At 35.2% G+C, this 16,925-nt stretch overlaps 1 protein-coding gene across 1 annotated transcript; it reads left to right on the top strand.

The window, feature by feature from the left end:
* Window positions 1-4,877: 4,877 nt before the first annotated feature.
* Window positions 4,878-6,532, top strand: LOC113227976. Its single transcript, XM_026461088.1, has one exon. The coding sequence runs from the start codon at window positions 4,905-4,907 to the stop codon at window positions 5,475-5,477; it is 573 nt and encodes a 190-aa protein (XP_026316873.1). The 5' UTR covers window positions 4,878-4,904; the 3' UTR covers window positions 5,478-6,532.
* The last annotated feature ends 10,393 nt before the right edge of the window (window positions 6,533-16,925 follow it).

Raw genomic sequence — 16,925 nt, 5'->3', positions numbered from 1 at the left:
AGTAAATAGATTTTATATAATCACTACCTAGCCCTGGAGCAAAGGTGAAGTTACGATGGATAAATTGTATACTCACAGGGCAGCTTATTACAGTCTTCTTTAAAAGACATCCTGTGTAACAAAATGTATCCGCATGCCAAAATTACAGACATACTTATGTAATTTTTGGAGACTGTAAAGTATACCTACACATTAAGTTGATGTCGATCCAAATGCGGTGTCACGGTCCACAGCCTGTGTCTTCTTCTGATCGCATCGATTGGATATATTATAGTGCTTGCCGTCATGGTGATAGGATTTGCCAATCGGTGTGGGGTACTAGCCGATTGTAGCCCCAGGGTGCGTCAGACGTACAGGAAAATAATTGGTACGTCGTCATATCACCCGGAACACGTCCACTGCTGAACATAAGCCCCTAGCAGTAGAGCTCCTTGTGAAAGAGTTCGTTCAGGGAAGTACTGCCACGCAGTAATGCTAGCATTACTGTGTTCCGGTTTGAAGGGTAAGGGTGCTGGTGAAATTACATGCATGGCACATGGGATTTGTTCAATTTCTGTCTCAGGGTGTCGAGCGCAGTGGCAGTGTCCTTCAGATCTTTGTGGTTTAAAGCTCTGGGTGGCACTGCACCCGTTAAGGACAGGCGTGAGCTTAACATCAGGCGCACGACTTGTTCGTCCTATTACTTGATGTTATAAAAAAAGTTTAGTAAGGGGCCGTCTCACTGAACGCCGGTTCGTGGTCTCCATTCGAGAACCTTTCCGCCCCTACGGCCGTCAGTTCTACGAACTAGTTCCCTGCCCACTGCCACTTGAACTTGCTAATCTTTGGAGCTATGTCGGTGACTTTCGTTCTTCTACGGATCTCCTCATTTCTGATTCGATCACGTAGAGATATGCCGAGCATTGTCCGCTCTATAGCTCGTTAAGTAATTTTGAGCTTTTTTATGAGGCTCATACTAAAGCTGCTTGTGCGTATATTCGCCTGAAATACGTTGTCCTATGGATGTTACGAATTAATATTTTTACAGCATGCTATATACAAATATTACTTTTAAATACAAACACGAAAATAGCCAAACGAAGCGTGTAAGAAATCAAATTGTGGACAATTACACACACAGCACAGCATACACACGTTATGGCGTGTCGTTTGATTATTTATAGTTAGTTATTTGCTTCCCGTTAGTGTGTTATTTGTGTGTATTATCTAATTGCTGTCTTTTTCTCCTTTTTTATTTCGATTTTTTTTACATGTTTTAAGTATGTTTCGTAATTGTCAAATGTATGTGTGCTGTGTTGTTCCGTTATGGAATAAATATTTCTTTCTTTCTTTGTTTGTTTCAAATAAACTTGTGTTGCGTCCACCTAGACAAACTATGACAAAAGGAATATTACGTATGAAAGTGCTAAAATCTACGACGAATAAATAAAAAAAAATAATTTCTCTTATATTAGGTATATAAGAGAAATTATTTTTTTTTAATTTCCTGGAAATGCTTTGATAATTCATTCACTTAAAAGAAATTTAAAAAACACATAAATTCAATAAGTTACTTAAAATGCATTTATTCCACCAAAATAATCAAAAGAGTAACCACATAAAGCATTTCGTACTACAAATCTGTACTCGAAAAGTTACCACGCCTAGGCAGTTATTGCTGATCTGTGTAAAACGTTTCACTGCCTTTTTTGGTTCATTGGCGCAACGTTTGGGTTTTTGTTATAAGGGAGTTACCAAACTTATTAACGCGGATTCGTCTTGGTGCGATCGTGTTTAACCACATTCGTCGTTAATGCGCACGCTTGAGTATATGAACAGAATATACTTATTATGTTTTAGTTAGTCCATAAGTTCTCAGTTAAGTGAATTGTAAATTGTTATACGTATAAGAATAAATTTTGTTAAACTTCTTACAGCATGTAATAAAAAGAATACATTACTCCGTAACTACCTGATGATGTATATCTATGAAATAAAATTAAATAGAATAAGTATTCAAATAAATTTCTTTTATTCGTAAAACCCTATAGCTTTATCGTCTTGTATTTTCCCCATCAGAGTACTGACAGCTTTACATAATTGTGTAATCAATCAAGAAAACAAAAAATTGTGTTTTCGAATTAATTATTTATCAATGCTTAACACTATTTTCAAAAAAAGAATTGCTTCATTATATCAATTAATCGTGGAGTTCAAAATAGCCATCCATCGTAAAGATAACGATTCGCTGCGAAAAAATGTTAGAAAATTAAATTATTCAAGAAAATGAAAATATAAAAACTGGCATACTGGCTAATGAGGTGCTTTTAGCTTGTCCCAAAGGATGAAACATTTTATTACTATTATAAATTAAATCATTCAAACTCCTTTATAATGAGATTATTTAAACCCAATTAAAATAGAACTATAAACCAATCTACAGTGTGATAAATCAAATTACGTATTTACTTACTGTACTTAACGAAAAAATTTTAAGTTTCTTTCTATTTGCAGCTTTGTACAGGTTTCCTGTATAATAACTGAAATACTTTCCACAATGAGATAAATACTATTACAATAACGACCTTTTCTAAAGTTCATTAGCCCCAATGGGTTCTGTAAGTCATAAATAAGGTCCATTGACTTTGGTTTTCGACAATTACTCATTATTAGCAAATAACTGGCAATTGTTCACAGTCTCTATTTTGCTCTAATTAAAGTGGCAGGCGTTTTATATTCGGTCATTATGGAACCGCTATTATAACATAAAATGGGCTCAATAAACTAACGTTTGTAATAATAATCACGTGTACACGTGCAGTTTATAACATTTGAAAGAAACTATGACAAATGAACAAGTAAATCTCGAGACTTCCGGCGGTTCGCCTTCCACCAAAGTTAATGAACAACGTGCCGTCGTGGTAGGGATCACGACAACAGGTTCATTTACACGTTTACCTCAATAATCGTGACATTGTGTATATTTCTTTTGTAAGATTTTATTATTAAAACTTTTTACGTATTCAGATCTGAAACATTAAGTGTCATTGACATAATAATATAATAACTAACTTATTTGTGATAGATAACACAGGTTGTATAAAAGTTGATATGTAACAAAATAAGTATAGTACTTATCGCTGCGTCTGCATCAGCATTAGATATACAAACATATTGAAGGTTTTTTTATAAGTCGTGCGCCTGATAGCAACACGCCTACCCATTATAGTTGCAGTGCTACTTAGAGCTTTAAATTGCAAAGATCTGAGGGGCACTGCCGCTGTGCTTGTCACCTTGATACAAAAGGTGAAATTATAGAATAGAATAGAATAGAATACATTTATTACATAACACCACAACACAATAATAAACAGTAAACAATTAAAAGTGAAAGAAAAAATTAAAATAAAACAGAACTAAATTAAAACTAAAACAAACTAAATTGAAACAAACAGAAAATGAATAACAAAAAAGAAAACTAAATAAAATTAATTAAAAATAAAATCTTGGCAATAAATAATTATGCGACCACAAAGCTGGTGAACACTATTGCTGTACTAAGTAGGTGTTATATGTGCGGCTGTGGCGTATGTAATAGGTTCCACTCAGCTAATGTCACCGCCGGCACAAGGCTGAGACGCTGATTTTCAGTGGACCCTAAATTATGTGCTTGTAATTTCACCAACTCCTTTACTTACCCTTCGAAACTGGAATGCTGTAATGCTCTCATAACTGCTTGGCGGCTGTAATAGGTAAGGTGCCAGTACTTCCCTGGAGGTATATTATACATTTACTCACATGTACTTCAACAGAATACACTAGGTGTAACACGTTGTTCTATTAATAATTTTACATACATAGGATTTAATAAGTCAATCTTGATGATTGTGTTATTAAAATAACAGTAATTTGAGTCAAATTTACTGATAATGAGTGTAAATTGTATATCAAAATATAGGAAAAGAAAAAAATAGTGTGCGATAATGGTATTTGAATAAAGTAAGAAAATATATTCAAATATCAAACATTATAAAACAATGAAGTTGTGGATTTTCCATTTAAGAATTCGGACACGGTACAGTACATTTTTTTAGACAATAAGTTGTTTAATTGTTTTTTTAATTATTAATTTACCGAAGGCACTATCTTTCAGTAAATTATTGTACATTTTTGGCGCCATTACAAAAACATTTAATTATGCATGAAGGTAATTTTACGAGCCGGTCATGACTTGATTAACATTAACAATAAATTAATTAACATTAAATATTAATTACACACACACACACACACACAAGTTTTAACTTGTAATGAAGTATATGTGAGTCTATTTTTTGATGATACTTCTTTATAGACCGCAGAAGTGTCTCAATTAATCCATAATTAAGGGATTTCAACCACTTAGATGTTATGTTGTTGCATTCTTAAGTGTTTTTCATATATTATGTAATTCTTTGTTAATTTTATCATATAAATAGTATACGTATACGGCAACCAATACGCGTATGCCGTGGGGTCTGTGATTTTTTATCGAAAGATTATAAATATGCAAACCATTCCAATTTCTAGATATAAAAGAAGCATAGACTCCAAGGTAAACGATTTTTTTTAATCATAGAATAATCACGGACTCATTTTGACACCGCTACACGCGACCCAATGGTGCGGCGATTGTTGTGCATGAACGTGACACGAAGCATGCCTACTCTAATGTCGGTCCTGCGCATGCCCGGGAAAAGGGGATATAAAGCCTTCCTTTGCCACACCGCCATCAGTTCGCAACACTACTTCGTGAAGCGATCCTTACTCTCCTGAGTTAACAATTCAACGCGACCAACGAAAAAGTTTATCTTCAATCAAAATATTCGTGATAAAGTAATTTTACAATAAGTCCTGTTTTCGAAAGCAAAGAAAACATTGGATTTATGAAAAATATGCTAGGAATTGAGTATGTGGCGAGTGAGAAGTTCGTCAGCGATTTACCGGTAAACGAAGTGTCCCAGCAACGCGCATCGAAGACACGGCGTGAATCCGTGACTCCGAAAATTGTGGTGTGCCCACCCATGGAAGAAATGTCGGAGCCAATATCTCTGCCTCGCGGTGCCAGGATACTGAAAGCGCTAGGCAGAAGGTTATCACGGCGTAGCACCGACGCTGACTCCATGGGCAGCTCCAGCAGCTGCGATAGCGACCAAGCCCGTTCGGATGACCCTTCGTCCTGCTCCGCTAGTGAATCCGGCAGCGATGGCTCTGAGCGCCATCGCCGACACCGCTCAACAGTATCTCTGCGTCGTGTTTTCCAAAGTTTGAGCTTGTCATCGCGCTCCCAATCGTGCTCTCCTTCTGACCGTCAGCGACAACCCAAGAAGCAACAACAACCTAAACGCATTCTCCGGCCTCCAGTGACTTATACTTACGTGCGCGGACTCTCCGGGCTTCCAACACAGAGAGTGCCCAGACATATGGTTTGCTGCTCTACTATGGGTCTACATCGATAAAAAAACGACTAAGATCCGAAGAACGCAGCACCTTTGAGCCTAAAGGACAACATCAAGACTGGTTAAGATAAACAAGTAGTGTAAAGTGCGCTAGCGAGACGAGTTCTCATCATATCAGCAGGAAACTGAAGATTTGAGAGCCAATTCGAAACGTTGTCTTCACGGAGGACCAATACGGAAGTGATGGCGCCGCCCGGGGCCTCTTGTTCCGGAACGTGCCTCTTGCGGCTCGCGCTGCAAAAGTTGAGCTGTGACTTGTTTAGTTCTATATAAGGGACAATATATAAGACTGTAAACCGATTTGAATTAAGTGCTCAGGACGTGTAATTCCTACTAATAGAAACCACGCATTATTGTACTGGATTATTCTCATTATCTTAAATCAAATTGCACTTTAGTGTATCAATTTCACACTCATTTTAATATCACTTTGATATATTTAATATACGACTACTTGTCTAATTACGAATGTAATTATAATATAACACATTAAATGATTACGTTGTTGGATTGGTCAAATTAAGACGATTTAACATATATAGTTATAACATGAAGTTTCCTGTTATTCAAGCATAGTGCCTTTCCACATTTTTGAATAAGTAGATTTAGTGATATACTTGTATACTTACTAATATGATGAAAAATTATGTACCTTAACTGAAATAATTACTTGTGCTACTGTAGTATAAAGGTATAATCGATCATCACTTGCCCACGTCGATTTTTGTGTAGTAAGTTATCAAGAATTATTGTTCAGTAAAATTAAGCAGGTTGATATACTAAAAATGTATACCGCGTAGATACTCTAAATATTGAATATATAGGTATAAGTCATTTTTATTATAGTAAAGTAAGACAATTTTCGTATCAAATAAAAACATGAACCATAAAAAAACTCAATTATTTCAATATTCTTTTCCTACCCTACTTAGAATTATCACTTCTATTAATTATTTATGAAATTGTCGACTAAGAAAAATATAATTACACAAATGCAAATACATTATAGTGATTAGTGATGGTCTAATATTATCTTGGAAATGAAACAAATTTTTCCACATGGGCGCCTGCAAAGACCTCGAAGCGTTGGTTTTTTTGAAAAAACAACTACAAAGATAGTTATTACAAACAATGAACGAGAATGTATAGTAGTGTATTTTTTTTTAACAATGCTCTATAATCTCACACTCACAATAACGCTCACACTCAACATAGTCTGTTGTTTTTAGTAAAGTAATTTAAATATATCTTTACTAAATGTTGGTAAGCAAAGCAAATGCGTAAACTTAATAGTTTTTCAGATTGGGTAGGGCCCCTGTGGGGGACCATACATTTAGTTTTGTAACTTTTTATTTATTTCTTTATAAAATCCAGGACGCTTTCTACAATTGTTTTACAACTTTTTTTATATGTGCGCCGGATGGTAAGCTACACGCCTGTCCATAACAGGTGCAGTGCCACCAGATCTTTAAATCGCAATTATCTGAGGGGCCCTGCCACTGCGTCCGTCACCTTGAGACATAATTTGACAAGTCCCATGTACGTGTAATTTCACCAGCATCCTTACCCTCCAAAACCGGAACACAGTAATGCTGACATTACTGCTTGCCTGTTATATGCAAGGTAGCAGTACTTCCCTAGATGAAATCTTTCATAAGGAGCTCTATTGCTAAACAAAAACATGGAGCACTGCATTTGCACATTTTCTCAGCCACGACATATGCTGAGTGGTATGATTCAGTATCTTTAGTTTTAGTTTTAATTTATTTTTTTTTGTAAGTTCTACTTAAATTGAAGGGTACCGAATAAAATTTTCATTTTTTCTTGAAAAAAAAAACAATTGTTATGTGGCTTCTCCGTGGACACACACATGAATAAAAGAACCTAAAATACAGGGGTGTGGTACCATTGTAACTTTACAGTATTCCTTACTGAATTACGTCAAATATTTTAAGTTAGGCCTGTTTATCACAGTGTACTTTACTGTAAACACGTATAAATCAAAACCAAAAGGTAATGACGACAACGTGTTCCGTACGTTATATTAATGGTGAATTAAATAAAGATTTATAATTAATTTCATCAGAACTGCAGGTCTAGAACGCGAGTCACGAGACACGCCCACATTTGCACGTGATCAAAGTATTGGCTAGCTAAAGTTTTAATTAATTATCGTTCATTGATTTATATACATTCACGTTTTTGTATTACTTTTAAATCTTTTTAAAAGGTGACTCGTAAAGCATTAGGCAATTGTCACGTGGAGAGTTTTTAAAAGTTTTACTAACGAATCCACGACTTATGTACTTATGTTTATAGATGCATGGACTTTGAATGCACTAATTTTTACTTTAGACAGAGGTTATAAGTCGTCATCTGGCAGAATATGTACAGATACTTCGTCGCCATCGTCTCATCGTTTCTGATACGGCTGCCTTCCTGGTACACTAATAATATACGATCGGCGATGGCACTCTTTTATAGAAAGAATATGCTGGGATGCTAAATAATTTTAACCTAATGAATATGCTGGTATTCGCTTCTAAAACACAATATATGCAATGCCGTTACATAAGCTGACACACATATGTGTTCTATATAATTACGTAAGATAGGGTAGACGATTTGAGGCCGATACGATGTGAGACAGTGTATGCGGAACTAATAATGTCGGACAGAGACCGAAGAAACGAAGGGTCGACGAACTTACTGCAACTATCGATTTGAGTGCAGCCTCCCCGAATTTGGGTATCCTATATACCTGAAGGATAAAACCTCTTAGCTTTGTGTGAAGTTAAAGTATTTAACGGTTGCGTAGAATAGTCGAATAAATGTAAAAGTAAAATTTATCGAAATAAAGAGATTACATTAGTAACAAAAAAGATTTTTATATGCAATTTCACCATGTATGTACATATGTGCTTACACATCTCCCGATTCTACTCGTACAATATTAAAAGTTGCTATAAGTCATTCAAACATTCGTAAATGTGTGACAAAAAATTCCATTATTTTGATATTACTTAATGAGGTACACGTAAAGTCATAAAATTGTTTGATAATTTTATGACAGAAATTTCATAGTTACAATTAACTGTCAAGGCGTGTCGCGTTTAAAAGGAAACGAGAACCTACACAAAACACGAAAACTAACAGAAACTATTACGTTATAGAGTTCTCTGGAATCACGTTTGTATTGAAGCTATTGTTGTAGTGATTAAAAATTCAATGTTGTTCAATGTTTAACATAGGGATATTACTAAAGAGGATATCACCATCACTGTACTGATAGGTTCGACGGCCTGAGAAGTATGTGTGGTATGTGAGGCCACCTATACGATTTTTCCTTCAATTATACGATTCTTTCTATAGGCAGCATTACGTATTGTTCTTCATAATTAACATCAGACAATACTGATGTGTTTGTTGAAGATAAGTGACTATCGGTTACCGTCAACAGTATATATAATATTATATTTCGTTTTATACACAGGTTCCGATTTAATTTAATTGAATTGATTGTACAGGTTTGCAATGGACGCATACACATATCGTCTGCCCTGTACAAGATGGTCATTTAGATGCACAAAACAATGGAGGTTGACATATTAGACAACAAGATTATATTTTCGCTGAGTCGAGTTAGCTTAACGTGATTTTAGTAGTAGTAGAGCTCCTAACGTGAACATTACTGCGTTCCGGTTTGGAAGGCTAAGGCTCAATTTATATTGCGGCGGAACGGAATGGAAACAAATTTTTGTACGTAACATACAATCTAGATACGAGCCTATGTCATCAGCGGAATTCTCGCGCATGCTCGAGAATGCTCGCACTTTCCGCGGAACATTTTGGCTCGTATCTAGTTTCTACGTTACACAATTAACCATAAAGTGCATTATGCTATGTACAATATAGTCACAAAAATTCTCTTCCATTCCGTTCCGCCGTAACGTAAAGTGAACTTAAGTGTGCTGTTGAAATTATAAGTACAATGGATTTGTCAACATATGTCACAAGGTGATAGACGCAGTGGCAGTGCCCCTCATATATTTACAACGTAAAGCTCTGAGTGGCACACAGGCGTGTCACTCACCATTAGACGCACCACTGGTTCGTCCCGTCACTCTTAAAAAAAACTTATTCTTCTCTTTCGTATCACTCTTGACAGAAAGACTAGTTTAAAAAAAACTTACGAATACCAAAACGTTGTATTTTCGCAGCATCGTCTTACTAGTCAATGAAAACAGAGTTTCACGAGCCTGTTGGTTAGTTGACACATTGAACTCGAGACTTGACGTGTTGATAAATAGCGATAATACATGCGTCTTTGGTTACTTCTAATCAATCAATTGCGTAATTTGTTGTGGTTCAAGGAAGAGCAAGATCTATTTGTGGTTTTTCTTTATAAATAATGGAACATAATTTATAATATTGTTAACGTATAGGAAATGAAACAATTTCTAGAGGTCTAAATCGCAACGCAGTCGGTCGTGACCATGGGACCTGGACGTCTACTCTCAAAACATACAACCGCAGCTGCGTACGAAATCAAAACGATCCGTGAGCCATCCGCAGTTCGTTAGCCACAAACGCTTTCGTTTCTGGCTTCGAATCCCATAGACAATAACGGACCGATATCGTGAATATAAAAAGTGAATGGTGAAATAGGTTCTTTTACATGCCTAAACAAAAATTTAACAGAACAAATGCGGATTTCTTTAGTGTTATACCATAATCAGTCGATAAGTCACTATCGACTTGCAAACGTTTCATTAGACCTAGAATATTTTTGAACAACCTGGGGGCCTACCATAACCTTTCCAAAAACAATCTTATTTCAATGTAAGCTTAAAGTAAGCTTATTATAATATTACTCATATTCGTACCATGACGAACCTGTCAACCAAGTAATGTATTATTGCAAAAGTGATTGAAAGAACTAATGATTTCGCAATATTGTCTATTCCTTACTAAAACTAGGAAAGAGACAACGCTATGTGAACTATATAATGATATCTCTTTCTTTTTTGATGTTCCGAATCGTCTTATCATAGTATAATGTTTAACCATTTAATGTTATGTACATTTAGAGAATTTTTACTATCAAGAAAAGAAAAGTATGTGATAATAAAAATCTATTAAAATTACGTCGTTTTTCCGCACTTTCACGAAGAAAAACAAATAAAACAAGCTGAGTCTTGATAGTCACGTTGTGAATCGGAACTATAGTCTAGTGTCGACTGTTTTACGAAATAAACATCGCGTATTTCTTATATTATAAATAAAAAATAAACAAAATATTGAAGAGATGTATGTAAATAAATAAGATCAACTTAGCTTTTAATCATTACAAATCAAAATTAAGACAATAAAACTGAAAATAATATTGTTTCCTTTGCATCCGTGTAACCATTTTAAGATTGCTAAATTTGACATAAGAGCAATATTACTTTAATATTAAAGTCACATCATAGTACGATCTGAGTGAATGAATAGTCACAAAGCTGCCAATAAAACATCATAGTTTTAACATTACAATAAGCTTACTTTAAGCGCGTTATGGTACGAAAAGTCAATGTAAGGTTAAAGTAATATTGTTTTAAGAGGTTGTGGTAGGCCCCCTGATTTTTGGAATAAACTTTTTGAGGATGTAACAACATCTACAAGAAGATTATACAAAATTCTCGCAGCAAGCCGGTAGTCGCTTACAACTTCGCCATCAGTAAGAGATCTCAAGAAACTGCGATTCCTTTGACATCGTCTCTTTACTTCGTCTTCACGTATTTTTTGTCCGACCGCCTCCACAACTAACAGTATTCACGATATTTTTACACAAACGATGCACAAACTATACCACTTGAGCTATCGTTGGTTTTATGTCAGTTCTACGATGAAAATAATGTCAAAATACATACATCTCGAAAGCTGTCATTTGGCGAATCTGAGTCAGGTATCCGCAACTGCTTTTTTCAAAACACGATCTTCGTACGCACTTCGTAATCAAAAGCGTCTCGTCTTACCTCCGATCCGATACGAAGCTAAAACGATGATCGTTGCTTCATATTTCATATGACGTGTTGAGGTTAGGATGTCCGATATACGTCGTGTCAAAATCCTGTCAAAATGGCTTTTTGTAGTAGCTATATCACGGTCCGATGTCGGACATCCATATAAATCACGCGTTTCATTCCGCAATCGTTCAGTAATCGGCACGTAACTCGTTTCATAGTAAGAAATTATTGAAACGAAGAACGTACGCAGCTACGTGTATCGGATTTTACTTTTCGGAGTAGAGGCTCTATAAAGTGTAAGAAACGTTGGTTTGTTTAAAAAAACATATTCGCGAAATAGGTCTGATAAAATAGTTTCATTTTCTATGCGTAACCGTCGCGAAAACCTAAGAATTCGATATTGTTAAATAAATAATATAAGTACCGAGTACTAAAAAACTAACCTCGAAAGTCATTTAAAGGTTAAGCTTAAATGTGGAATATTTTCTTTAAATGTAAATGAGACTACTACCTACTGAGGTAGCCTCTTTCCAACAAAAAGAAAGAAGAATCATCAAAATCGGTTCACAAATGCCGTGCCGGAGTTATTGCATAACATACATACAAAATTAAAAAAAAAACAGTGGTATTGAGAATCTCCTCCTTTTTGAAGTCGGTTAATAAATATTTGTGTTAAATATGTGCCTATTTATTTGTTGTGTGACACTTACAGCTGTTTGTCTAGAAGCTAAACACAATAATGAAATTAAGCTAAGGTTAAAAAATACGCGCCTTAAACTCGAATGTTCAAATAGATTTGGTCGAAATAGAGGAATCCAATACCGTTCCTGATCCGCATTATCAATTCTAATCGAGAGGGATATCCCAGTCAGTCGATTTGGAACAATAAGTTTTAATTCCAAGCACGAGGTAGACCCTTTTAATCCAAATACCAAAATAGAACGTTTCACAACACTATATTACTTTAAAAAAAAATCTTCATCAAGTAGGTACTTGGTACGTAGGTTCACCCTGCACAAATTAATTGATCCTCTTTCGTTAAACAAACTAGACTTCAAAACTTTCAATACAAAAGGTACACTTTTATTATAAATAAAAACAAATCTCATCAGGAACAATCATTCATGGTAACTAACAATAGTAAGAATATTGTTATCCTAACTAATATCACTTACTTTATTTACATAGCCATAAGTTTTGTAATACAATACATTAAATGAAGATAGATCATTTACTTTTTGTAGCATTTAGCATTTGTGTACTGGAAGCTTCTGAAGTTATTTATTAAATATCATGATTTCATGGTAACTAACATTAGTAAGAATATTGTTATTCTAAATAATATCACTTACTTTATTTCTATAGCTATAAGGTTTGTAATACAATACATTAAATGAAGATCATTTACTTTTTTTTACCATTTAGCATTTATGAACTGGAAGCTTTTGAAGTTATTTATTAAATATCATGATTTTATCTACACCTTTTATATTATTTTTATTTGATACTCAATTTTGTTATAAAATGTTATTACTGTTGTTAGGTATTTTAAATTTCTGTTTATTTCTATTGTTACGTTTCATTTAATATAATGGTGCTAACAACTCTGCAAGTCTTCAAGATATATATTTATTCTCGTATGTATTAGAATTTTGTATTTGATAAAAGTGCGTTTACTTGTGTCTGTACTTCTATATCTATCTATTAAATTACAAAACACGTTTTAAGATATAAAGCGACGGGACCTACAAGTTGTGCCCCTGGTTGTAAGCGACATGCCTATCCTTAACAATTGCAGTGTCACTCGGGGCCATCGAGCATATTTCTGATTACTCGATGCTCGGAACTTTAGATCGCGAAGATCTGAGGGTACTGTCACTGCACCCGTCACCGTGATTTATCTCGACGAAATACTTTTAAATTATGTCAAAGTTTATGAACATAATGCATTCAGAATTAAAGTAAATAGAAACAGAAATAGCCTATGTTCGCCCAACAAAAGTTTGCTCAACAAATTTTTCAAATCTAATTTTAAGTTGGTTAAGTGTGTGTAGTACATGACCTAATTTACTTGTTTTTAATGCCTAAAATCTATTTAAATGGGTTGCAAGGTGGACGACGTCACAGAGAGCCTTGGCGACGTACACAAATACACCATTTCGTAACGCACACCTCTGCAGGGGTAACCTCTACAGGCTCACATCCAACGATAACTTCCATTGAAAACGCAACGTTAGCCACTCCAAAAGGTTATTTCTTGTCTATAATGGATAATGCACAGAAGTACTGCACAACATGGTTCCGAGGTTGTACAAATGCCTACGTCACAGTGACCTACTTTGGGTCACTGGGTCACGAGAGGTACTGCAGCTGCCTTGTACGAGGGAGGGGTTTGATTTTTATACCCAAGAACGACGTCATCGTGTAAACCTTGGACCCCTCCCGCGCCCCTACACTGAATGATGAATGAATAGGTCGATCAGTGTTAACTACACCAAGAAGGTCATATTTCATTTAATTTTGAATTTCAAATGCTTTGGCAAAACACGTTTGATTGTTAAAAGGCAAGATTTGCGGCAACACTGAAAATAACTTTTAGACGTTTTATTTATTTGTTTTGAAAAACATTTTTTTTATAATACACAACACTTAAGAAGAAATATTCAATTTTTTACGAATTCCATTGTTTATAAATAGGTACATTATCTTGCTTTCTGTGATTTTAAAGTACGCTTTGCAATTTGACAATATTTGCTCTAGCAAAATTTAACAGATCTTAGGAAATATTTGCTCGACACTAAAAAAATATCTAAATAAAATATTCGTATCACCAAATATTACTTTTTCTGTCCCCATCAAAGTCAACAAGTAAATATTACTTAATCAGGAATCGGACATAAATAGTGTACGATGTGTCGTGCATATTGTCAAAAACTTGGACTCAAGCCAAATGCTATTGTGATTACAATATTTTAACAGTAATTAGTATTGAAATACTTACTGTTCCTATCGTAAGCACGGCAGAATATGTCAAACGTTCACGTGACTCGTCTGGCAAATAATCGTGTTTACCCCAGCGTGCCAGGCAATGGAAATCTTGCGACTAATTAATTTTAATTGTTACTTTCACGTGACTTGTAACCTTATTGCTCTATCTTTGATAAATTTGTTAGTTCACATGAGTAATTAGTCTTATGTAAGCATACTATACTTTTTTATTATAATACTAATCAACGTTACAACGAAACTAGAAGAAAAAAATTACCTACTGTTTTCTTCATTCATTTGTAATCTATGTTTTTTTTATAATATCAAGTCAATATCAAGTCAGTCGTGTGTGGTAAGCTACCCGCACGTTCATAACAGTTGCAGCGCCAAAATCTGAATGGCACTGCCACTGCGCCTCTCACCCTAAGACATAAGATGACAAGTCCCATGTGCCTATAATTTGATGAATTACTAATTGACACTCCTCCCAAGAGGCGGTTGGAGTTTGTCAGTGGGAGTTACATAAATACTGGCATTTCATTTTACTTATAGTTTAAGTTAGAAGATATCCAATGAAGAATATTGACCTTCCCCAGGATATGACGGTCATGGTCTCATTTTTATAACGTGTCATGTCTAATCAGTACAGTAAACTGATATATAGATCAACTGAAACTAAAACTATTTTTAACCGACTTTAAAAAAAGGAAGAGGTTCTTAATACATATGTTTTATGTTGGAAAGAGGGTACCTCAATAGTGGTCCCATTTGAATTTGAAGAAAATATTTCACTTCTAATGCTTTGGCCACATAGAGGTGGCAGCGGAAGCGTTCCGGGTGCGGGAATTTTTGTAATGTCCGAGTTTACACGAAACCCGCCGAGTCGAAGGGTGTCATATATTGGCGATTCCGTGGCTGGTTACGTGACACCAAATTGCGCCACACATCACCGACAAGTGTACTTCTTGTAGTTGTTTTTTGTTGTTTGTTAGTCCTGGTATATATTTCATGGGTCATGGTACCTGATTTAAAAAAATAAATAAATAAAATTTAAGTTCCGGGTGGCACAGGCGCAAGACTTGTTCGTCCCGTCATTTGATGTCATTTTTTTTTACTCAATGCGAGGTGGAGACTTTACGTATACTTCCAAAACTTTTGAGAATATTATAGTAACGTTTTAGTGTGCAATATAGTTTTCTATTAAATTACAAATTTGTAACATTAATCAGTATAATGGAACTATGAACCCTAAAACTTTATCATTATATTGGAAGGTTCTTAATACTGCCTGTTTAACTTAATTCTAATATCTACTGGCTTTTTAACACTATAAACATAGTAATAGCGCAGCTACCAGCTGGTCATCCATTATAATTGAACGTGGAATTTGTTAAGGCCATTGAATTGAAAAAAATATATCGGTCTCCCAAGTCACGCGGTCGAACTCGTAGACTTTTGTAACTCGAAATGTCAAGTGTCGAACTAGTGATTGATAAATAATTAATTAACGGTATGAAAAAATCCGTGACCGTCCAGTCACGTGCACCAACATACCTTTCTTATAGTTAGGGTTCCCATAAGTTCGTTTAAAAAGGAGACTCTCGTCACATGTTTCATAATATTCGTTATTTTCAAAACAGACAATTAATTTCAAAACTTGTTGGTACTTACTTAGCACACTTATTGATTAATTAGACTTAGAGACTTAGCGAGTGTGTATTTGTATGATACCTAGTGACGGGATGAACAAGTCGTTAAACTGGTGGTAAGCGACACGCCTGTCCATAGCAGTTGCAGTGCCACTCAGAGCCTTAAATCGCAAATATCTAAAGGGCACTGCCACTATGCCCGTCACCCTGAGTTGACAAGTCCCACGTAGTTGTAATTTCCTTACCCTTACCATTCAAAACCTAACACAGTAAAACTCACATTGCTGCTTGGCGGCAGAAACAGGTACGGTGGCAATACTTCCCTGGACGAACTCTTTCAAAAGGAGCTTTACTGCAATCACCTATGGACTGGGTCTTCCAGAAGAAAACGTGGCGGTTTCTGCCGGACTGATATGTTATGGTTAGTCAAGCAACACACACTTCATCATTTTATTTAATTATACAAGACACAATTAAATAACAGTTGCTTTATTATTTATTACATTTTGTACAATCAAATGTGCTACATGTATCTTGTTTATTGGAATTATCCAATAATTCCACCTACAAACAAAAGTGCAATAAAAAACTTGATAGACATTTACAAATTGAGCTTTGTCCCGTCTTATCGTAAATGACATAAAGATAAAATACTGCCTTTTGTAGATACATATTTCCTTATGTCAAATCGGGGCTTTTCCTCATTTAAAATATGGAAGTCATGGTCACAGCCATAGAAGGAGTAAACTTTAATAGGGCTTCGCTGTGACGCACTTACCTGGAGTTGATGAAATATGTTT

This window comes from Hyposmocoma kahamanoa, unplaced genomic scaffold (assembly GCF_003589595.1).
Source record: "Hyposmocoma kahamanoa isolate Upper Pololo Valley unplaced genomic scaffold, ASM358959v1 220, whole genome shotgun sequence".
Lineage (NCBI taxonomy): Eukaryota > Metazoa > Arthropoda > Insecta > Lepidoptera > Cosmopterigidae > Hyposmocoma > Hyposmocoma kahamanoa.
Note: the sequence above shows the minus strand (reverse complement) of the source record. Positions and strands in the feature narration are given on the sequence as shown.

Coding starts and splice junctions, on each gene's coding strand:
- LOC113227976 (XM_026461088.1), top strand. CDS start 4,905: ATGAAAAATATGCTAGGAATTGAGTATGTGGCGAGTGAGAAGTTCGTC.